The sequence below is a fragment of the Stenella coeruleoalba genome (assembly GCF_951394435.1).
Source record: "Stenella coeruleoalba genome assembly, chromosome: 15".
NCBI classification, from domain to species: domain Eukaryota; kingdom Metazoa; phylum Chordata; class Mammalia; order Artiodactyla; family Delphinidae; genus Stenella; species Stenella coeruleoalba.
This window is the reverse complement of record NC_137161.1, coordinates 85,136,178-85,161,102: the sequence shown is the minus strand read 5'-3', so window position 1 is coordinate 85,161,102 and position 24,925 is coordinate 85,136,178. Positions and strand designations below refer to the sequence as shown.

At 49.3% G+C, this 24,925-nt stretch overlaps 1 protein-coding gene across 1 annotated transcript in view; it reads left to right on the top strand.

Moving 5' to 3' along the window:
- SDK1 (sidekick cell adhesion molecule 1) overlaps positions 1 to 24,925 on the top strand; it is an 816,979-nt gene that overhangs the window by 612,191 nt on the left and 179,863 nt on the right. Inside the window, exon 14 of the mRNA XM_079943718.1 lies at positions 9,316 to 9,452. Within this exon, the coding sequence (XP_079799844.1) occupies positions 9,316 to 9,452 (137 nt within the window). The remainder of the gene's footprint in view (positions 1 to 9,315; positions 9,453 to 24,925) is intronic.

Sequence of the window (24,925 nt, the reverse complement as noted above, 5' to 3'; positions counted from 1 at the left end):
CGTCTGCCTCATCCTCTCCCCGAGAGGAGAGGCGTCTGCAATCCCAGAGGGTCTCCTTATGCGTCTGGTAAATTAACAACACACGGTCATCGTTAATGGCAGTCACCAGTTCTGTTAGCTGTGTCTCTCCTGCTAGTTTGCTAGGGCCTTACAGGAAGGGACTGGTTCTGGGGTGACTCCGGACCCCCAAAGCTTCTTGCTGTGCGGGACCAGGCGCGAAGGCTTTTTGGATTGATTGTTAATCATTTGAAGACCCAATTAGCATTGCATCATTCCTTCTGAGATCAGAGACTAATTCTTCTGAGCCGGGAGTACAGAGAAAAACCTGACTTACAGAGCGACTGGAAGACTCGGACCCGGAGGCAGTGGGAGAGGTTTCTTTCAATAAAACCACTTCCGACAAAGCCATAATAGGGAGCGAACGATTTAATACCATCTCTCCAGAGTTATCAGGCCCCCATCGCCTTCATCCTCAGAGAGAAGCCAGAGGAGATGGGTTTGACCAAGGTGTCATTTGTGCATTAGAGGGACAGCGCTTTTGCGCAGGAAATGCTTACCCAATCCTCTCCCACCAGAGCAGCTCCCCATGGCCACCACTGTCCCAACCGCCTTCTCCCGAGCCTCTCCCCAAGCCGTTCCTCTCAAGCACACCCCGCTCATCGCCGTCCCCTGCGGCCCAGGCTTTGTTGTTAATTTCTGACGTTGTGGAGGCGTCATCTTCCTGATGATGATTTCTCCTTAACTCACTGAAGTGACAGCACTGGCTTCGTCCCCGTCGTCCCTGTTGTTCTCAGAGCCTTTTAGCTGCCGCCCTGTCTGCAAATCACTGTCTGTGAGTCACTGGCTGACCATTTATCTCCTTTCAGACTTGGCGGAGAAGGTGCCAGGACACAGTCTCCCGCTATTAGATGAGCTTCTCTGAGATGGATTCAGAATATATTAAAGCCTCATTTATCGGCTATTGATGGGTTAGTCAAGTATCTCGCAAAGCTTGATTTTCCAGATAACCGAAACATCATTTAAAGAAATAGTGTACGTTTCCAATGCGTATTAAAAAGTTCTTTGCATTAGGAAACAGGTAATATTGGACACGAGGTACGCTAGAGGGAATTTCCATGGAGGGGAGAGGCTGGAACTAGGGGGGAAAAAATCTAAATTTCCTTCCAACTCTGAGTCCTGTGATGTCTGTAAAGAAGACACTTTGCGTGGGCCGCCCTGTTTTGGGGCAGCAGTGGACGAGGGCTCGTTATTTCTAGCTGCATCACGGACAGTGATGTCCTTGGGCACCACTGGGCTTTAGATCTCGGTTCCTGTTCTAAATGCCTCAAGGCCACTTTGCCTTTTAAGTTCCGAAGTCTCGTCACTCTTTTTAAGTCTTTTCTCACGCCTCCACACCAAGCTCAGGGCTGCCGTTGTTGCTGTTCGGGTGCCTACTTCTGGCGCGCCCTGTGGTATTCTCCTGGGAGGCTTTTCAGCGCTGGGAGGGGGGGCATCGGAAGCCACTCTTCCCAGACTCCCACCTGGGTGAGCATCCAGCTCTGAGGCTGGACAGAGGGACTTGCCTGAGCTGCTCCAAGGGCTTCCTCAGCTGAAAGAGCTACGGACTGCAGAGGGCGTCGAGGGGCAGACGTGATCAGTTCTGCTCCAGAGTGCGTCGAGGGCAAGAGGGAGGCCCAGGAAGTCTTCACTGAGGAGAGACTGAGCTCCGGAGCTTTGGAGGCTGAGCTGGATTCTCCGGCACAGGTGGGAACGGCCTGGCTCAGGGAGCTGCGAGTCACTGGTGATGGCCTTGGTCACGGCCGGGCGGTTCCACGCACCCAGTGTGGGGATGGAGCTCATGAGCATGGAGGGGGAGCTGCAGAGGGTGCAGGGGTGTGGCGTGACCCCGACAGTGCAGAAGGTTCCATGCGGCCTGAGTGCGACGGCTCTAGGAGGGCTGGTGGGTGGGCGGAGCAGAGGGTCCGGCACGTGGGCCTTTCTAAGGTCCAGCAGGTAGGACTCGGTGACTCACGAGATGCCCGTGTGCAGGGTGGACAGTGGATGGAGTGGAGATCCTGGAGCGTCACCACGGACGGGAAGGAGGGACGGGCAGAGAAGATCGCTAGTCCTGGCGGGAGGAAAGACTCGTGACTCGCTGCCAACCCGGAGGCGGAGCCCCTGGCATGTTTTCCTGGAGCCTCTTCCTGTGGCTGCTGTAAGGTGCCACTCAGGACCCGCAGCGCCCCGTCCACGCCACGGAGGTCTTTTCAGGCCCGTGGGTTCTGCATCTGCTTCCAAGGCCTCAGGCCGCCTGCACGTCTCTCCTCCTGACTTAGAAGTGAGACCGTGGTGGCCATCAGGGGGCCTCTTTGAGCACGGCCAGTGTCCGCATGTAGAAAACGGCCCGGACCCCAACCACCCTAGTCAGCCTGCTAAGTTAACCCTCCTCATGTCAGAAAATCTTCCATTTCAGGGCGAGTCCTTACAGCGCAGTTCTGACACTGAGTGCCTGGAGTTAGCAGAGACCCCACAGGTGAAGGGCACTGTCCCCAACAAGACTGTCCTCGCTCCAGCGCCAGCCGCTCGCTCCAGGGCTCACAGGCCCCCGTGCTCCTGACAGACTCACTCCCCCGTCAGCTCAGTAGCTCCCTAGAGAGACCCCCAGAGCTCAGCTAAATGCTTATTTACTATCTCAGTTTTATCATAAAAAGTAAAAGTCAGGACCAGACAAATGAGGAGATGCACAGGGCATGGAATGGGAGGGTCCCAAGCACAAAACTCGTATCCTCAGGACACGCCACCCTCCCGGCACATACATGTCTGATCACCGACCAGGACACTCATCTGAGCTTGGTGTCCAGTTCTTATGGGGTTTTATTACGTGGTCATGACTGAATCCTTGGCCACGTGATTGAACTCCGTCTCCAGCACCCACCCCTCCACTTCCCGGGGGATCAGAAGGTCAGGCTGATGTCACTGTCTCAGAGCCCCAGCCCTCTGATACATGGTTGGTCTCTCCAGCGTGTATACCCCCCTCCTGGAACTATGCAGGGGCCCCCCAACAAGCGACCTTTAGCACAAACTCAGGTGTGGCCTGAGGGGCCCACCATGAATAGCAAAGACACCCCTGTCACTCAGGAAATTCCAAGGGTTTACTTCCATCCCGGGACAAAGAAGAAACTTGTCTTATTTGGAAAATTTATCCACGTTTATTCTTAGTTTGTCTTCAGGTGGGACTGTTTCAACTACTTCGGTTTGGTTTGGTTTCAGAACAAACCAATTCCAGCAGGAAATGGGGAGAAGCAGAAAAGATGTTTTCATCCTGGCATTTTCTTCATCTTGGCCTTCGTTGGAAATCCAAGGGAGGTTCCATTATTGGAGAAGTCAGATAGAAATAACAGCTCAGGACTTCCCTGGTGGCGCAGTGGTTAAGAATCCACCTGCCAATGCAAGGGTCACGGGTTCGAGCCCTGGTCCGGGATGATCCCACATGCTACAGAGCAGCTAAGCCCATGTGCCACAACTACTGAGCCTGCATGCTACAGCTACTGAAGCCTGTGCCTAGAAGCCCATGCTCCGCAACAAGAGAAGCCACCGCAATGAGAAGCTGGCACACACAACGAAGAGTAGCCCCCGCTCGCCGCAACTAGAGGAAGCCTGCACACAGCAACGAAGACCCAACACAGCCAATAAATAAATAAATAATAAATAAATAAATATTTAAAAAAATACATACAGTAAACTGATTTTTTTAAAAGCCACTAAAAAAAAAGAAAGAAAGAAAAGTTCCTTTTCTGATTTAAAGCTTAATTCACAAAGAGAAAACAAGACAACATTTCAAGCTCAAGTTTAATCTTCATTGTACTGATTTATGATTTAAAGTTGCAGTCTGGCTGAATGGATACAAACACAAGACCCACATATATGCTGTGTACAAGAGACCCACTTCAGACGTAGGGACACATACAGACTGAAAGTGAGGGGATGGAAAAAGATATTCCATGCAAATGGAAATCAAAAGAAAGCTGGAGTAGCAATTCTCATATCAGTGCAAAATAGACTTTAAAATAAAGACTATTACAAGAGACAAAGAAGGACACTGCATAATAATCAAGCGATCAAGAAGAAGATATAACAATTGTAAATATTTATGTACCGGGCTTCCTGCTGGCACAGAGGTGGAGAGTCCACCTGCCGATGCAGGGGACATGGGTTCATGCCCCAGTCCGGGAAGATCCCACATGCCGCGGAGCGGCTGGGCCCGTGAGCCATGGCCGCTGAGCCTGCGCGTCTGGAGCCTGTGCTCCACAATGGGAGAGGCCACAGCAGTGAGAGGCCCGCGTACCCCGAAAAAATAAAAAATAAAAAAAAAATTTATGTACCAACATAGGACCACCTCAATATATAAGGCAAATGCTAACAGCCATAAAAGGGGAAATCGACAGTAACACAATCATAGTAGGGGACTTTAACACCCTACTTTCACCAATGGGCAGATCAACCAAAATGAAAATAAATAAGGAAACACAAGCTTTAAATGATACATTAAACAAGATGGACTTAATTGATATTTATAGGACATTCCATCCAAAAACAACAGAATACACTTTCTTCTCAAGAGCTCATGGAACATTCTCCAGGATACTTCGTATCTTGGGTCACAAATCAAGCCTTGGTAAATTTAAGAAAATTGAAATTGTATCAAGTATCTTTTCCAACCACAACGCTATGAGACTAGATATCAATTACAGGAAAAAAACTGTAAAAAATACAAACACATGGAGGCTAAACAGTATGCTACTAAATAACCAAGAGATCACTGAAGAAATCAAAGAGTAAATCAAAAAATACCTAGAAACAAATGACAATGGAGACATGACGACCCAAAACCTGTGGGATGCAAAAGCAAAAGCAGTTCTAAGAGGGAAGTTTATAGCAATACAATCCTACCTCAAGAAACAAGAAAAATCTCAAACAACCTAACCTTACACCTAAAGCCATTAGAGAAAGAACAACCAAAGAAAAAACAAAACCCAAAGTTAGCAGAAGGAAAGAAATCATAAAGATCAGATCAGAAATAAATGAAAAAGAAATGAAGGAAACGATAGCAAAGATCAATAAAACTAAAAGCTGGTTCTTTGAGAAGGTAAACAAAATTGATAAACCTTTAGCCAGTTCATCAAGAAAAACAGGGAGAAGACTCAAATCAACAGAATTAGAAATGAAAAAGGAGAAGTAACAACTGACACTGAAGAAATACAAAGGAGAGATTACTACAAGCAACTATATCCCAATAAAATGGACAACCTGAAAAAAATGGACAAATTCTTAGAAAAGCACAACCTTCCGAGACTGAACCAGGAAGAAATAGAAAATATAAACAGACCAATCACAAGTGCTGAAATTGAAACTGTGATTAAAAATCTTCCAACAAACAAAAGCCCAGGACCAGATGGATTCACAGGCGAATTCTATCAAACATTTAGAGGAGAGCTAACACCTATCCTTCTCAAACTCTTCCAAAATATAGCAGAGGGAGGAACCCTCCCAAACTCTTCTACGAGGCCACCATCACCCTGATACCAAAACCAGACAAAGAGTCACAAAGAAAGAAAACTACAGGCCAATATCACTGCTGAACATAGATGCAAAAATCCTCAACAAAATACTAGCAAACAATCCAACAGCACATTAAAAGGATCATACACCACGATCAAGTGGGGTTTATCCCAGGAATGCAAGGATTCTTCAATATATGCAAATCAATCAATGTGATAAACCATATCAACAAACTGAAGGATAAAAACCATGTGATCATCTCAATAGATGCAGAAAAAGCTTTCGACAAAATTCAACACCCTTTTACGATAAAAACCCTGCGGAAAGTAGGCATAGAGGGAACTTACTTCAACATAATAAAGGCCATATATGACAAACCCACAGCCAACATCGTTCTCAATTGTGAAAAACTGAAACCATTTCCACTAAGATCAGGAACAAGACAAGGTTGCCCACTCTCACCACTATCATTCAACATAGTTTTGAAAGTTTTAGCCACAGCAATCAGAGAAGAAAAACAAATAAAAGGAATCCAAATCGGAAAAGAAGAGGTAAAGCTGTCACTGTCTGCAGTTGACACGATACTATACATAGAGAATCCTAAAGACGCCACCAGAAAACTACTAGAGCTGATCAATGAATTTGGTAAAGTAGCAGGATACAAAATTAATGCACAGAAATCTCTTGCATTCCTACGCACTAATGATGAAAAATCTGAAAGAGGAATTAAGGAAACACTCCCATTTACCATTGCAACTAAAAGAATAAAATACCTAGCAATAAACCTACCTAAGGAGACAAAAGACCTGTATGCAGAAAACTTTATGACACTGATGAAAGAAATTAAAGATGATACAAACAGGTGGAGAGATATATCAGTGTCTTGGATTGAAAGAATCAACACTGTGAAAATAACTATACTACCCAAAGCAATCTACAGATTCAATGCAATCCCTATCAAACTACCAATGGCATTTTACACAGAACTAGAACAAACAATTTCACAATTTGTGTGGAAACACAAAAGACCCCGAATAGCCAAAGCAATCTTGAGAAAGAAGAACAGAGCTGCAGGAATCAAGCTCCCTGACTTCACACTATACTACAAAGCTACAGTAATCAAGACAGTAGGGTACTGGCACAAAAACAGAAAGATAGATCAATGGAACAGGATAGAAAGCCCAGAGATAAACCCACGCACATATGGTCACCTTATCTTTGATAAAGGAGGCAGGAATATACAATTGGGAAAAGACACCCTCTTCAATAAGTGGTGCTGGGAAAACTGGACAGCTACATGTAAAAGAATGAAATTAGAACACTCCCTAACATGATACTCAAAAATAAATCTCAAAATGGATTAAAGACCTAAATGTGAGGCCAGACACTATAAAACTCTTAGAGGAAAACATAGGCAGAAGACTCTGTGACATAAATCACAGCAAGATCCTTTTTGACCCACCTCCTAGAGAAATGGAAATAAAAACAAAAATAAACAAATGGGACCTAATGAAAGTTAAAATCTTTCGCACAGCAAAGGAAACCATAAACAAGACCAAAAGACAACCCTCAAAATGGGAGAAAATATTTGCAAATGAAGCAACTGACAAAGGATTAATCTCCAAAATATACAAGCAGCTCATGCAGCTCAATATCGAAAAAACAAACAACCCAATCCAAAAATGGGCAGAAGCCCTAAATTGACCTTTCTCCAAAGAAGATATACAGATTGTCAACAAACACATGAAAGGATGCTCAACATCACTAATCATTAGAGAAATGCAAATCAAACCTACAGCAAGGTATCACCACACACCAGTCAGAATGGCCATCATCAAAAAATCTACAGACGATAAATGCTGGAGAGAGTGTGGAGAAAAGGGAACCCTCTTGCCCTGTTGGTGGGAATGTAAATTGATACAGCCACTATGGAGGACAGTATGGAGGTTCCTTAAAACACTAAAAATAGAACTACCATATGACCCAGGAATCCCACTACTGGGCATATACCGTGAGAAAACCATAATTCAAAAAGAGTCATGTACCACAGTGTTCATTGCAACATTATTTACAGTAGCCAGGACATGGAAGCAACCTAAGTGTCCATCGACAGATGAATGGATAAAGAAGATGTGGCACATATATACAATGGAATATTACTCAGCCATAAAAAGAAACGAAATTTAGTTGTTTGTAGTGAGGTGGATGGACCTAGAGTCTGTCATACAGGGTGAAGTAAGTCAGAAAGAGAGAAACAAATACCGTATGCTAACACATATATATGGAATCTAAAAAAAGAAAAATGGTTCTGAAGAACCTAGGGGCAGGACAGGAATAAAGATGCAGACGTAGAGAATGGACTTGAGGACACGGGGAGGGGGAAGGGTAAGCTGGGACGAAGCCAGAGAGTGGCATGGACATATACACACTACCAAACGTAAGGTAGATAGCTAGCGGGAAGCAGCCGCATAGCACAGGGAGATCAGCTCGGTGCTTTGTGACCACCTAGAGGGGTGGGATAGGGAGGGTGGGAGGGAGACGCAAGAGGGAGGAGATATGGGGATACATGTATACACATAGCTGATTCACTGTTATACAGCAGCAACTAACACAACACTGCGAACCAATTATACTCCAATAAAGATGGTAAATAAATAAAGTCACAGTCTATGTTAGAAATATTGGTTTGTTTATAAATGGTGTGGTGGGTTAGAGAGAGCTGTGTTTCTTAGGTAGCTGCAAGCACATAACAGCTTAATAAATTTCAAAGTGAAATGAGTACATTTTTTAAATTAAAAATATCAAGGATAATTATGGCTTTTTGTGCTGACCTATGTGGGTTAGCAATAATTGATGTCTAAGGGAGACCAGAAGCTGTTAGTGGGTGAAGCGGGTGATACCCGGCCTCCCCTTTCCCAGCACTCCTTGTAGGAGAAGAAGCCATTCTCAATGGCCACAGAACAGGGTCCTGCTCCCGGAGCGTGAGATGTAAAGGTTAAATATGGGCTGGGCAGCTCACGACTGCAAGGTTGCTGACCCGTCGGTGGTAGAAACCACGCAGCTGGATTTTGACGCTTCGTCACCAGTAAATCCCAGTGAAGACCCTTTGTGTTAGTAACTTCTCTCCAGAATTTATTTGCTTTGTGTTTCCATTTTATAGCCTTGCTGATGCATTGTTTTCTATTTCCATGGGGTTCCAGTTAGTGTTTTTACCACATTTCCCTTCCAGTGCTTTCCCCAAATCTCCATTATCCAACAGAAGACAGAACAACAATATAACCTCGCAAGCTCAGCAATGAGGCTGCTCCGTTGTCCAAGAATGCATATGGGCATTCTGGCTGGTAACTCCAGATGGCTGGTGTCGGAAGCTTCCACAGTAAATTATATTTCCCAGGCCTTTTCCTAGTCTATGGCTTGCTGCCTTCCCACTAACAGCCTCTAGCTGTAAAAACAAACTGTTGACCAAGTTTTCTCGAGTAAATAGTCTACTGTATAAAATCGGCGCTCCCCACTCGATTTAAGTGTGAGTCATTAGTTGTTTAATCCCTACCAGAGGGATTAAATCAAATTACGTTTGGAAAATAAAGCACATTGTGAATGCTGAAGGGTTTTCCGGGGGCAGGGAGTCGTTAGTATTTGTGTTCGGGGCGTGTTCAATGTTCTCCATTTTCAAAACATTGCACACAAGGACCAGGCAACATAAGAACGAGGAGGCTGACCTGCAATTCTGACTTGCGTTTTCTTTTCTTTTCTTTTTTTTGTTCTTTTGTATCCAAGTGAACTGCCTCATTCACCCCAGAACCTCCTGGCCAGCCTGAATTCTTCCCACAGCCATACCGTGATGCTCTCCTGGGTCCGACCCTTTGATGGAAACAGCCCTGTTCTCTACTACGTTGTGGAGCTGTCTGAAAACAGTAAGTAATGAAGCAACACTGTCGCCATGGACAATAATCGGATTTCTCCCTGTGCTCTTAACGTCCTTAACCTTTACTTCTGGCCCAGTCCCAGAACAGCTAGTGAAACGTTACGATGCTTTACGGAGTTTCCAATGAAAACCACAGCTCGGGCTTCGGGAAAATTAAAGGGCGGCGTGGGAGCCTAGGCGGGCAGCGGGCGGAGTGGCTGGAGGGCCTCCAGTGGGAGCCTGGGTTTGGGCCGAGGCCCCAGATGGCTGTGCCCGTGGGGCCGCCCTGAGCAAGGCTACCCAGTTCAGCATGGGACGAACTTGGAAACGCATGAACAGTGCCTCCACCTGGGGCTGGTCTGAGGGTCAGCAACAATGAGAGTTAACCTGTGTTGGTGGTTTGGGCGCGGACGTCATGCTAAGGGCTCAGTGGGCCGTCTCCTTCCTCACCTTCCTCGGCCTCTCAGCAGCGGTCACCACCATCCTTCACCAGACAGTCTCCTCCTTCATTGGACTCCCCTCCAGCCCCACTGGCCACCTCCCCTCCTCTCTACTGCTGGCCTCTCCTCTCCGCTCTCCCAGAACCTCTTCCTAGGACATCCCGTGCATCCCTGTGATTTCCAGTGGCGTCTTTTCCTCATCTTTGGCCTCCAGGACCACAGAGGGAACCCACATAAGCAGTTGGCATCTCTGACCTGGTTGTCTCACAGATGCCTTCAACTTAGGTTCTTCAAACTCTGTCTTTGGACATTTTAACCCTAGCTGTTCCCGCCTCATCACTGCAGCCATGCTAATCTCAGTGTGTGCCCCCTTGGTGACTCCTGTGTCACTCAAGCCAGAAGCCCAGGAATAGTCCTGGGTTTCTTTTTCCCTCTCCCGACCCCACTCCCACCCCAATGCATCAGCAGCCCTGCCCGTCTGTGTTCTAGGACGTAGCAGGAACCTGCGCTCCTCTCTCTGTCTCTCCAGGGCACAGTTCCCTCTCACCAGGACAAGTGCCACAGCGTCTTCCAAACCGTTCTCACACAGGCCGAAACATCAACCTTCCTAAAATATAACTGGACTATATCCTCCCTCCCCCGTACGAATTCAGCAGGGCCTGGAGCAGAACCCACCCTGCCTCGGCCCCCGGGCAGCCTCCCAGGCCACTGCTTTTTGCTCTGTGCCACCCACCGTGTTTCACGAGGTCTCCCTAAGGGCCAGGCTCCCCCTGTCCCGGCCCCTTGCCTGGAGGCTCCACACACGAGCTCCGTTGAACCGCTTCCTGCCGAAGCTGGCTTCCTGCCTTTGTCATCCCACTGTTACTCCAGGCTCCTTCCTGGGGCCTCCCCCAGGTCCATAGGTCACTGGGCTCTTGTGATGGTCAGCTTCCCTGGGCTGGCAGCCGGTCTCATCGTGACGTTATTATAAGTGGGTCTCTGTTTCAGGACAGCTGGGAGTGGTGGTGTCCCCCCAGCCAAAGCGGGCTGTCCTGCTGAGACCCCACAGGCACTGGGCACCGCCCACTCCCTCAGGCAGGACAGCCTACGTTTCTGCCACAGGTCTTCCCAAGCTCGCTCGCCCTGTACACTCTCCCACTGGCTGTTGACTGAACTCACGGGTTTCCCCTAATTACCTTTGGTTCTTCCACCTCCTCTCACGCGATGGATCCCCTTCTGATCATTGCATGCTCAGACCGCAGCAGGCCCTGTCAGTCAGTGACGTGCGAGTGCAAAGCCCTGGCCCAGGGTCGCAGGTGGTAATAGGCGAGGAGGGGACTCCGCCCAGCCGTCGGCCTCTGGAGCCTGTGCTCTTCCTGGTGGCCAGGCCACTGCAGAGAAGCCTTAGGGGGCAGACCCCTCCCTCTCGTGCTTTAGCGGCGACTGTGGTGAAAGTGGACCCAGGATAGCACTTGGGTGTCGGTCTCTGCGGGGATTAAGGGAAGCCGCTCTGTGGACCTGCCTTTATTTGAATTGGGCTCCCCCAACCCCTTCAGTATGCTACTTCCATGTCCTGCCTTTCTAAAGGTTCACCCTTGACTACAATGGCTCCAGTTCCAAGCACATCCTAGACTGAGGTGCCCGGGGCCCAGGCCCTCGCTCCCTCTCCGCGGTCCTCTGCGTTGCCTGATCTGGTCTCTTTCCTCAAGGAGAGGGTAGGGTGTGAATGGAAATCAGCCAACACCCATCTTAGTTTTAGTTCAACAGCTCTGATCAAAGAGGGGAGGGATTGGCAGTATTTATTGACGTAACTTTTCTGGGCGGTTAAGGTTTTCCCGAGGATGTCAGGGCCGCATGGCCTGTAAGCAAAACGGGACCCGACAGGGATCTGCACGGAGAGAAGTGTCAGAAGCAGGCTCCCCATCAGGGCCCTGGCAGAGGCGACCCCCGCTGGTTGAGATCAGGACTGTGTTTTGCTCGTCTGTCTTTGTGCCCTTCAGAGGTGCTCACCAGATGAACTGGGTCCGTCCCTGGCAGAGTCCCCAGTGGTGGACTCAAGTTATAGTCGCAGACCGTCTGCCAAAAGGGAAGTGCTCTATGGCAGCCCGGTTACGTAAAATAAGGCATTGTTTCAAAACGCCACACCAACTGTTTTCTTAACAACTTGCATGATCGGCTGGTTCTCTGTCAGACATCCTGCCTAAATAAGAAGCAGGTCTTACGTGCAATCATTTATTCCATCCATCCATCCATCCGTCCGTCCATTCAGCACCAAGTCCTGATTGGGCATCTGCTCTGCACCAGGCACTCTGCTGGGTGCTGGGCCGCAGAGCTGAAATGGTCAGTCTCAACCCACCGACAGCAGAGACCTGGTCAGACACGTCAACACATCCTGCCACGTACGGCACTCCCGCTGAGGTACGTCCCGAGTTCAGTAGGGGGACGGCGTGTGGAGGCCCCAGCTGGGAGGTGGACAGTGCCCTCAGAGGGGCAGGCATGCCAGGAGACCGGGGCCAGCAGATGACAGGGGGCAGCGTCAGCAAAGGTCCCAGAGCATAAGTCTCGAGGCGTTTAGAACCAGCCGGCTTTCAAGGGGACGCCAGTGTGGGGAACCAGGCCAGGATGCTGAGAAGGTGACCGAGGGCGTCGTTAGTCCCTCCTCAGCCTCTGGCTGTCCCACTGGACCCCCCTGGAGCTGGCTGATACCCAGATGCTTTTGCTTCAGAGGAAGAGTAGTGTAGAAGAATCCGGAGTACTCTCCACTATTGTTATGATCGCACCCAGTATGATTATTACACAGAGAATCTAAAGTGGGTAGCATGGGTGTCTCCGGGCCGATACTGATTTCAATTGTATAAAACACGTCTGCGGCCTTGCCTGAATCACTTTGCGCTGCTCTCAGTGGATGAGCCGCACTGATGAAGCAGCTGAACATGCTGGCTGGTTATGGTCAGAAAAAACAGCTTCGCTGCAAGGACACTGAAATGGAGATGGTTTTGGCCTACACTCAGCGGTGTGCAAGTGGACAGTCCTAAATAGCTCCGCCCAACAGCCCACTCGTCCGGCGGCTCAGGGTACTCGCTGCCACCAGCGCCTCCTGGCAGGCTGAGTAGGACGCCGTTCTCCCGGAGACCCTGGATCCTGCAGGGACCAAACTGGAGGGCTTTAGTGGCGGATGCTGGCGCTTTGTAACACCTGCCCCACAACACGCCAGCCGTTAAGAAAGGGCTTCTTTAGAGCTTTTATGGAGCAGAACTCCGGAGCTGTGCCGAGTGTCTGCACTGGACTGGAGCTGAAGCCCTTTATGGACAGTACGGGCCCCTGCAGGCATCCTGCAGTTCCTGTCTGTGGAGCCGGTAGTTCTCTGGGCCCAGGCGTCTCTGTGGGAGGCCAGGGGCTGGAGAGCGCAGCATTGTCCCAAGGCCTGGCCCGAGGTCCAAGCCTGCTGGGCTGAGAGCAGGGGTCAGTGCCCCAAGGGACTGCCTCGGGGCATCCCTGTGTTAAGAGAGAGCAGGGATTCTTGATGTCTCCATAGCAGGGACCCTGTAAACAGGCTGAAAACTCTGTTGCATAGCAAAAGGATTTGGCCCATTCTCTAAAATATTTGTTGAGTTTAATTAAGAATAATCTTTCTTTAAGATTACTATGATCACAAGGGGGAGATTGCCAGAAAAAACTTGTGATGGACTCTGAAGTGGACCCAAAAGCAGGTCACTGGGTGTCTCGTCGAGCAGCCTTCAGGGTTCCCTGATGCTTTGGGGGCTGCACTTTTCACTGGTTTTGAGCTGTTTTTACAACTCTAGATGATAGAAAACTTGTAGTGCTGCAAATCATTCTTGTCCATAGAAATGCAAATGAATCGTGTCCTGGTTATAAGCGGTTACTGCAGTACTTAGTTACTGCTCTGTAGCTATTGGTCAGTTTTGCATCTATTTGTAAATTCATTTTAGCATTCCTCACTGTCGGTATGTGTGTGTGTGTGGTTCACATTCTCTTTTGATACATGGTAACATCTTACTGGTTCCCTCATTAATTAATGACAATTAAAGTCTTTGACACATGCTCATTTTATATTTGGATGAGAACCGTGATTTTCCCTTTTTAAAAATGTATCCTTTAACACGAGTGCATTGGCATCCTACAGCGTTAGGAACGCACAGACTCATCTAAGGCAGCACGTGCCACACGCTTCCGTGATACCTGACGTTCGGGGAAGGCCATCGCTGTATCTCAGACTAATTCCCAAACGGAGCCCTTCCCTGTTTTCATGAGTTTAACTACGGCATTTTGCTGCTAAAATAGAATAAGCTTGGTCTTTGACCACTTAGAAAAAGCAAGTCTTTTCCGCATTAATTTATTTAAATCTTAGCACGTGACTCCTGTTAAGTCATTGCAGGCAACAAGCATACTTACATGAAAATTTCAGAATATTCCATCTTGTTTAGTTCTCCTGTTAGTTTTTAACAGATATAAGAGTGTTCATAGCTTTATACATTATAATATTTAAATTTGATTAAAATATTAAAAATACCTTTGTAATTTGTTATTAAAGTTACATATGCTCATTAATAAAAAATTTAGAAATTACTTACAGCACAAAGAATACAAATAATCCCTATGATCCCACATGTGTGGAGAGCAACCCGCCCGCCGTGTGCTCGGTCCCTCTGCGGCCGCGTCCTCCAGGACTCGGCTCCATCACTGAATCCCTCGGCCCTCCGTCTTCAAGCTCCCCCTGTCTCCTGGCTCCTTCTGCCTCAGAGGTGAATCATCTCCACCCCCTCATGCCATCTGCTCCCCTCTGCCCAAGCCGTGGCATCATTTCCACAGCACAGACCCAGCGAGCACTTTTCGGTCCCCTCCTCCCCGACGTCTCTGCATCCCATGCTCTCTTCACCCCTCCACTTACAACTCTGCTCCCTGGGCTTGACTTCCATCTCCCTCCTCATTCTCACGTCTCAGTCTTTTGTCTCTTGGACCATTTTCTCTGACTCACCTGACTTCATTTCCAGTCCTGCCCTTACAGTGTTGGTGTCCCTTGGTTTTCCTTGCTCAGGACGCTGGTCTTCTCTCCCCACGTTTCCCCCAGTGATCCCTTCCCCGAGGGTCACCTCCCACCACGGGCTGCAGCTCCCCGTCATGTGCTTCCAGCCCAGACCTCAGATTCATGCAGACGTCCCCACCTAGACGTCCCCAGGTTCACCAAACGCAAACTGTCAAAGGAGACCTCATCACCCTCCAGGTTAGAAACAGAGACGTCATTCCTGTCCCCTCACCACTCCCCGCCCCCCTCAAAGGCGTCAGTACGTCCCTTTGGGTTGGTTTTACCTCGTAAGCGTCTTGTCTCATCCACTGCCCCTCCGCATTTCAGCAGCCCTGTCCCTGACTGGCTCTGGCCCGCCGTACAACCCCACCCATCTGGCCTCCCCTCTCCGCCCAGGAGTCCCCACGTTCTCTGCGTGTCTGCAGAGCGCACACCCCGCTTGGAGCGCTGCAGAGGCCCCCAGAGCAGGCGTCGCATCCGGGCTGGGCAGGGAGCCTCGGGTTCCCCCGAGTGTGCTTGTGCTTCTAGCAGCCCGGAGCCTTAGTCCCAGGCCACCTTCTAACCAGATCGCCAGCCCTAATTCCTCCTTGTGTAGAAACCCTTATTGCTTAGAGAGCAGATTCCAGGCTTATTAGCACATTAATAGCGCCGTTGATCACCTGACCCCCGCCTGCCTCTCCAGGTTTATCTCCAGCCACTCGTTGCTGTGCTTTTCAGCTGCAGCGTCAGGGCTCTGCTCGAAGCTCCCTGAGCGCCCCCAGCGGCGCCTTTGCTCAGCTCCCCAGTCCTGCCCTTCCGTCTTCCGCCGGCTCCCTCGTAGCACCTCCTCTGGGAACTGTCCTCTCTGGGAAGTGCTGTCCCCAGACTCCTGCCCCCACATGCAGGGCAGGCAAAGTAGGCCCTTAGAGCATCAGCACAGGCAGGATACCAAAACTAAGCAAAATGTCTGGAAGGAAACTCTTTCATAATTTTTCCTACTCGGAGTTTGCGAAGATATTTCCCCGTGTTTTCGCTGAGAAGATCTATGGCTCTGAGCCTTGAGCTCAGGGCTTGTAGTTACTTTACTCTCATTCTTTGATTTCTGGTCGTGCTGAACACATTTTTCCAAGTCGGCTGCTTTTCGTGCTTCCCCTGCTACGATCTGTCAGTTTCCTTTCCCCTATTTTTCTATCAAGGCCTTAGGGTTTTTCCTGTCATTTGTGACAAGAATGTTTTCAATTTGTTTTTTTACCCTTAATTTTTGTGTCTTACTTTTTGACATATTATGTAGTAAATCTATTGATGTTTTCCTTTATGACTTCTTTCATCACTTTTATGTTTGGATATTTCAACACTATCAAGCATAACATATATATATATATATATATATATATATATATATATTTTTTTTTTTTTTGGTACACGGGCCTCTCACTGCCGTGGCCTCTCCCGTTGCGGAGCACAGGCTCCGGACGCGCAGGCTCAGCGGCCATGGCTCACAGGCCCAGCCGCTCCGCGGCACGTGGGATCTTCCCGGACCGGGGCACGAACCCGTGTCCCCTGCATCGGCAGGCGGACTCTTAACCACTGCGCCACCAGGGAAGCCCCATAACATATATTTTTATAAGTTTTCATGTTGTTTGTAAAGCTTTCAGGTTTAATACGTTTAACTCTTTAATTCATCTGGAATTTAGATGTAAGTAATCTGACATGTGACCTTTTATTTCTTCCAAATGACCCCACTGTTTTCAGCATGACTTATCAAATAATCCATTTATTTATGAAGTGCCTTTCTCCTATATTAAGGGGACCTGTTTATGTCAAAGTCTGTGACGTTTGTTTGGACCCATTGATTCATCACCTGATTATCTGCCAGTTCTATAATATTTTGATGGCTTTAGTCCCCAAATACATTTTAATAACTGATAAGGCATTCCCCTCATCTTTTCAGAATTTTTGTCAGTTCTGGTCACCTGTTTCGTCTTCCAGAAAAAAATTGGAATTATTTTGTCAAATTTTGAAAATCATCACATTGACTTTTTAATCATGTTAAACCTATGGTCAGTTTTATGAGAACTGACTTCTTGGTGATTCTGTCTTCCCATCCAGAAAAATAATATGCTTCTCCGTTTCTTCAGCTATTTTCTTATATTGCTTAGTGAAGTTTGCAGGTTTATACCCATAGGTTCTATACTTTGTTACAGTTGCCCTAAGATTTTGTCTTATTGCTACTGTAAATAGAATTTTCTTTCCATTTCATCTTCTAAGGAGTTATTCATTGTTGAAACAAAGGAAAGCTATTGATGTTTAGGTATTTGTTTATTATTATTATAAATATTTTTCAGTTGATCCTTTTAGTTTTCAAGGTAGACAATCATATCTTCTCCAAATAGTAAAACTGTTTTGTTTGCTTTTTTTTAATAATTTATGTTAATCCTCTTATTTATGTACTTTTTTTGGCTGCGTTGGGTCTTCGTTGCTGTGCGTGGGCTTTCTCTAGTTGCAGCAAGCGGGGGCTACTTTTCGTTGCAATCTGAGGGCGTCTCATTGCGGTGGCTTCTCTTGTTGCGGAGCACGGGCTCTAGCCGCGCGGGCTTTAGTACCTGTGGCACGTGGGCTCAGTAGTTGTGGCTCACGGGCTCTAGAGCACAGGCTCAGTAGTTGTGGCACACAGGCTTTGTTGCCTCACGGCATGTGGGATCTTCCCAGACCAGGGCTCGAACCCGTGTCCCCTACATTGGCAGGCAGATTCTTAACCACTGCCCCACCAGGGAAGCCCTCCTTTTGCTTTTATATCTTACTGGGTCGGTCAAAATAATTTTAAAAAGTAAAGGTGATTGGCATAGTCGTTGTTTATCTGATCTCAGTGGGACGTCTACGAGGATTTTACTGTTGTGTATAATGTTGATATTCTTGTTGTTTATTGAGTTTTGACAGATATATCTACAGCACGTAGCTCATACCTTAAACAAGATACAACACACTTTCAACATTTCAGAAAGTTCCCTGTGTCCCTTTCCAGTCTTCCTCCTTCAAAGGCAAGCACTCTTCCGACTTCCATCTGAAACTCATATAAATGAACACGACACTGATTTGAAACAGCCGTTTCTCATCCTGTAATACGTTCCACCCATTCCTGGTTCTTAGGGTTTTAAAAATATATGTTTCTTCTTTCTAAGCAAGTTTGTTTTGTTTTGTTTTTTTAATTCCATTTAGCAATACCCTACAATTTATGCAGGAGAATTCACTATATGAATACCCTGTAGGCTCGCAGCTCTGCCGTGAACTCCCAAGGTCCTGCCTCTGGACAGGTTTCCGGGCTGACTCTGAGGGCTTGGTCATCATTATGAGGTTCCTGAGCCTCAGACTTGAAATCAGTGTATTTTTCCTTAACTTGGAAAGAAACACTGTCTTCCGTAAGTTAATACCTTTCTTCGTCTTTTCCAAAGGTGTGCGAGAACTGTCAGGTTGGAAGGACGTTTCTACGTCCCATGCACCTTCGCCGCCTCTGACGCGTGGAGAAGTCCACACAGCAGGCAGCTGCTGTCAGGAGGCTGCTGGTTCTCCCGGGCGGCTTAGCGGCTTCCTTCTGAAACCCCACATCCAGAGTGTTGCTTTGTTCCCTTAGTCAACAGGGAACCCAAAGCTAGACCGAGTGCTTCGCTGAGCTCCCTAAGTCCCCCGGGTGTTAGAACATCTCTCTGGCTTCTTCTGCTTAGTGATTTTGGATTTGTTTATCTTTAATTTTCATTTCATCATCCAGTTTCATGCATATTTCACTTTAGCAGGTCTTTAACAGCAGGAGATCGCTCTTTCTGTCTCTCCACACACACACATACACACTCACGCAGGATAGAATGATGCCAGACTGAGGGGCGAGCCGCAGAGGGCCGTGCAGCGCCGCTGAGCGGCACGGCGTGGACGCAGAGCCTGGCAGCTTGCCCCGCGGAGCTGGGCCGGCGGTGCTGTGCGGGCAGCTCTCGTCCCGGCGGCAGAGGGCAGGGGCCCAGGGCCCGGCGCAGGAAGGGCCCTTATTCTGAACTGGTGAGTGAATTTCCGGGAAGAGGGGGCCGAGGATGGCCAGGAAGCCGGGCGCGGGAACGGGAAGCACCCCGTGAGGTCGTGGTCCGGGCGCTTGCTGAGTCTGAGATGGTGTTTGGGGGTTCAGGTAGCGACGGCCCAGGGCAGTTTGTCTTTCCTGGAGCGTGGAACGTTCTGGCGCCGATACCTTTCTCGAGCAGGGCTTCTTGTGTCACCTGCTGGCCCAAGACTGGCTTTTGGAGAAGGTTCTGGGAGGCCCCGACGCCTGCGCCCCCGGGCGTCCTCGGGGAGGTGAGGAGACCCCGTGCGGCTCTGCTGGCTCTCCTGCCGCCTGCCCGCCAGCCCCTCCCCGCGAGCATGGGACACCCTCTCCTGCCTCGCTGTTAGCTGCTCCAGAGCTGACGCTGGGCTTTGCGCGGCTCTGCTTGCCGGAGTGGCAAAGAGACTGTTCTTTACCCTTCAAATCGTTTTCATCCGTCTGTGACACACGTCTCACACGGGTACTTGCTAAAAGCCTCGGAGTGTGAGGAAGTGGTTTCGGCCTTCGCTCACTTTTCTGTGGGTTTTTTCACGTTGAACCTCACATTAAAAGCACTTGCTCCCATTTTAAAATCCATCCAGGAGGACAGCACGCGTCACAGTCGTTCCCTGTCGCGTTGCTGTGTCGTAGGCCCAGAGAGGGGCTGAGGAGGGGGGGGTTGGGGTCCTGTCCCCTTGGCTCCCTGCCCTTGGGCAAGATGAGGAGGTGGGCAGGGCAGCCGAGGGGCCGCACAGCCCCTGCGGGTCCTTGCCTTCCCAAGCCCGGCCCCCAGACGGACGCGGCTTCCCGTGCAGGGACACCCGGTGCAGAGCAGAGTGGCCCCTGCCGCGTGTCTTCCCCGAGGCCGGCTCAGCTGCTTCCACCGGGTCGCCGGCCAGCCGAGGTCGGACCTGTCCCCAGCCCACCGTGTGGGGCTCCCTGCGACCAAGACTTGTCTCCTGCCCCAGGCTGAGTTGCCCTCCGCTTCTGCATTTGTCCAGTGCCCATGTCCAACCTCTCTGGCCAGTGTCTCCTCTGATGCAAACGGCTTCTCCAGTTCAGGGACCACACTCTTCCCAGGACTGTGTCGCCCCATGAACCCACGCCTGGGGCACATTTGGTGTCTTACCAACAGCTCAGGAGGCCCAGTCCCTTAGATGTGAACAGCCGAAGGTCTCAAAGCCTGTTCTTGGCATCGCTCTGGCTGTAGTCCTTAGCAGAGAAGTTCGTTTAGTTCCTTAAATGCTCAACTCTTTTGTTCTTAACTCTTAAGGCAAAACTTGGTACATTGTAAGTCTAACCCCCCAGACTTTTATTGCTCCTCTAAAGACAGATACGGCAGAGACAGCCTTCCCCAAGTGAAAGATGTGCAACTCTTTTAGCCTGTGCTCTTTGGGCTTTTGTCTTAGGCAGAAAGTACCCGTCCACCTCTGCTCTTTCTCCTGGTCCAGTGACGATGTCTGACTAGTCTGAGTCTCTCACCCCATCCATCCTTAGGGGAGTGGCCCGGCCCTCCTGTGACCTCAGACTTATCCCCCATGGTTCCATGAGTAGCTCTGGGTCACAACATCCTTTCAAAATTGTGCTTCGATTCGCTCGTTTTAGGTATGTTTAATGCCTCGACAGAATCGTGGAAGACCTCGTGGCCTTCTCTCAAGATTACGGTCTGTTCTAAAAATGTTATTTCTGCCAGCTCAGGCTTGAAATTCTAAAGTGTCACTACAAATTATATGCCTTTCATTCTTTTAATAATTTTTTGTCCAGAATCCTGCAGAAGGATCTCACTTAACCTCGCAGAGCTTGCTATTATCTGGGCTGTGAATAAACAAGAGAGGTTGCTCCGTAGCCCTGGGGTGCTTGCCCCTGAGTTTTCCCGTCCGCCCGGAGCAGATGAGCAGCTTGGAGTGGGGATCCATTCCACAGCACCCCCACCCCCGAGAGGCCTCACTCTGTGGAGGGTGAGATTATTTGTGTGTCTGGGCTTTGACACTGTGCCTCTGTCGACACGGTGACCATGATCTGAGGGTGCTGTAATATAGACAAGCGAATGTGAGTCATCCTGCCAAACTCACGTCAGTAACTCATTCAGCCGAACACTGATGTATAGGTCAGAGTCTCTGAGAAACTTGAAAAGAATTACACAAAGCACTTGAAAAATCATGAGAATGGCTTAGGATGTGCAGTTCTACAGGATAGACCCAGGGTTTATAGCTTATGTAATTTTGGAGCTTTGGTTAAGAAAAACCATTCAAAGCTGCAAGTACCCCTGCTGGGACCTTGGGCAGGGCCAGCACAGATGGGGGCCAAACTCAAGTCTCACTGGAGGGGGCACAGGGTCCACCGTGAGGGCACTGGGTGACCGCTATTTGCAGCGCGTGGAGGGCCCGGCCCCTTGTTTTCACTCCACCCAAAGGCAGCAGGTCCTCAAACACGAGAGGTTCCCGTGAGCCACGTCTGGGACAGCCCGCCCTCCAGAGCTCTGACCCCAGAAGAATCCCAGTGGCTTAAATCCGGGCTTTCCGCACGCAGCGGTGAGCCCCGTGCCTGCTGGTGTCCTCATACACCAGCCCCGACCTCTCCTCGCGCAGGACACCCGGGTCTCCAGTGCAGGCCCCGCACCTGCCCCTCTCCTCCTGGCCCTGTCGACCCATTAACTGACTGGCCTTGTCCCCCCTCGGTAAACGTTTTATTTAGAACACGTTTTGGTTTACGGGATGATTGTGGAGATAGAGGGCTCCCTGGACCCCATGCTCAGTTGCCCCCCTTATTAACATCTTGCCTTTGTGGGGGACATTTGTCACAATCAGTGAACTAATATTGGCATATGGTTATTACCTGAAGGCCGTGCTTTACTCGGGTTTCCTCAGCATTTTGCAGATGCCTTTTTCTGTCCCAGGATCCCATCCAGCACCACGTCACACTGAGGGCCCGCGTCTCCTTGGGCTGCTCTTGGCCGGGCAGTTTCTCAGACTTACCCGGGTTTTGATGATGGTGGCAGCTCGAGAAGGCAGGTCAGGCGTCTTGCAGGATGCCACTCCACTGGGGTTTGTCAGAGTGTCCTCTCGTGGTTGGACTGGAGTTGGGGCTCTGGGGGAGGAGCCCACGGAGGCAAAGCGCCTCTCCTCACGCCCCGCCCCCACCTCGTGGTTGGACTGGAGTTGGGGCTCTGGGGGAGGAGCCCACGGAGGCAAAGCGCCCTCTCCTCACGCCCCCCCCCCCCACCTCGTGGTTGGACTGGAGTTGGGGCTCTGGGGGAGGAGCCCACGGAGGCAAAGCGCCTCTCCTCACGCTCCGCCCCCACCTCGTGGTTGGACTGGAGTTGGGGCTCTGGGGGAGGAGCCCACGGAGGCAAAGCGCCTCTCCTCACGCCCCCCCCCACCTCGTGGTTGGACTGGAGTTGGGGCTCTGGGGGAGGAGCCCACGGAGGCAAAGCGCCCTCTCCTCACGCCCCCCCCCCCCCAGGCGCCTGTTCTCAGCTGACTGCTGTTCATGTGGGTCAGGCTTTGGAAACGTCGGGGGCTGTGACGGAGTTTGTGCTACGGTCGCCTTCTCTGTGGCCCCTGTCCTGAGTGGGCACTGTCGGCCTCAGAAGCCCAGAGCACTTGCATTCAGCGTCTACACAGCCAGCCCGGGGCGGGAAAGGAGAGTGTCTGATCAGCGTGACCGTGCTGGACCCTCGAAGGCGACGGTCCAAGAGAATAGCTCCTCTTCTGAATCATCTCTGTGACCGAGCCCTCGGCTTCCTTGCTTTAATGCTAAGCAGCTACAAGAAGTCAAAAGAACAACATCGGGCTTATCCGGGAGTCTCCACGAGGTGGAAAGATCAGGCCATAGTCCATGCCTCCGTTTCTCGGGTGTGAATGGGGAAGCTCGTACCTGCCGCAGGTAACTGTGGAGGTTGGATGCGCCCCGATGAAGGCATCGCCAGTGCCTGGGGCACAGCAGGTGCTTCCCCAGAACAGGGAGGAATCCAGTTCCTACAGTGGGTCACGCACTCTTCTAGGTACTGAGGATCCAACAGCGAATTAAATGCATTCGAATGGAGTTTATCTCATGGGTAGCCATTACTATTATAATACTTACGATATTTATATTTCAGGAGACACAGTATGTAGACAGTTGTAGCCAAATCAGCAGTGGAATTACAATTAAAAAAATAAATTTGCATCTTAATTTTCCACTTAACTCACGCTGTAACCTGGGGGAAGTTATTTTAATGAAAGAATGTTCATTCTCATCCACGTAAAACAATACAAGGTACAGCGTCAGTGAAATCATATATTTTCAGCTATCAAATGTACAATTTAAGCAGTTACAATGCTCACTGCTGGCAATGTAGTGACAAGAGTCACTTTCTAAAAACTTTTTGTTAGGAAAAGTACTAAATACGCACAAAGGTGCAGAGTTTTCTTGTATTTGGTTTCCAAAACCATTAATATTTTGCCACAGTTGTTTCATCAGTTCCCCACCTTTTTTGCTAAAGTATTTTAAAAGAAATCCCAGAGATTTTGTCATTTCATCCTTAAGTGATTCAGTAAATAGCTCGAAAGAGGACATTGTATACCTATGACAGAATTAATGGAATCTTTAATATCATCTTATACTCAGTCCACATTTAGGCGTCCCTCATCGTTTTTCTAAAAACGTCTTTTCACAGTTGATTTGCTTGAATCAGGATCCAGACAAGGTCCATCTGTTGTGTTGGTGGTTTTGTCTCTTCCGTCTCCTAACCGACTCGCCCTGCTTTGAGCCCCGCCTGCCTTCCTACCCGCTCTCGCCTGGGGTACAGCCCAGGGCGCTTGCCTGCTGAATGTCCCAAGTCCGGGATTTGGCTCTCCGCTTCCTCCTGGTGTCACTTAACTGGTTCCTGCATCTTCTTCATTGCCCAGACACATTCAGCTTTTGGTTTTCTGTGCTTTCTTGGGGTGTGTGTGAGTGTCAGCACTGCCCAGGTGCTTCTGGGTACCCCGTACCTCGTCTCGCAGGGCAACGCTGGAGGCCCGGCTGCTCTGTTCTCAGTGATGTTGGACCATCCAGGAGCCTAGGCGGTGACAGCCCGTAAGGCTTGGGAGGAGTTATTTAAACCTCCTGAGTCTTGATTTCTCCATCTGTTAAGAGGAGAGATAATACCTCCTTCCCAAGAGGACTCCTGTGGTTACAGATGTGAAAGTACTTCCAGACTTCAAACAGCTGCACAAATGTTAGGTATTAATAATAATAGTGGTTCTTTTGGCAATTAAGAAAATTTTCTTTGAAAAGTATTCTTGGGCTTCCCGGGTGGCGCAGTGGTTGAGAGTCCGCCTGCTGATGCAGGGGACATGGGTTCATGCCCTGGTCCGGGAGGATCCCACATGCCGCGGAGCGGCTGGGCCCGTGAGCCATGGCTGCTGGGCCTGCGCGTCCGGAGCCTGTGCTCCGCAACGGGAGAGGCCACAACAGTGAGAGGTCCGCGTACCGCAAAAAAAAAAAAAAAGTATTTTCCTTCCTCAAGTACCTTTAATTGAGAAAATGGTGATGCTCTTTTTTTTTTTTTTAAATCAATAAAACTTCCAGTACATTTGGGAAGATGGAAAGCCACCAGCTTTTTAACCAACAGACAGAGTGGAGGAGTGATTAACGCCTCGTGGTTTCTGGGTGCCTGAAGCCAAGAGAAAGATTAGTTATGCCTGTCTGTGGAGCAGAGGTTTGTTTAATAGCCTGGCCGGGGAAGACTGAAATCCCTTAGTCTTCTAGATTAGAGGAGCAAGGGGCATCCCCGAAGGGGTGCAGAAAAGCTATTGAAACTTTTATGGGATGGGTTCCTTTATCAAAAGATTCTTCTGCATTCCAGCCCTGAGACAAGCATCTTGTAATACTCTTTTGTGAGGGCTGGAAGAAGAATCTCTTAAAGGGATTTTGCCTGTTGACTGTCAGGAGCAGACTCGCTCTTTAAATTTTAACACTTCTCAGCAAGTCTGCAATTCCAAAGTCTGTTAGTGAGC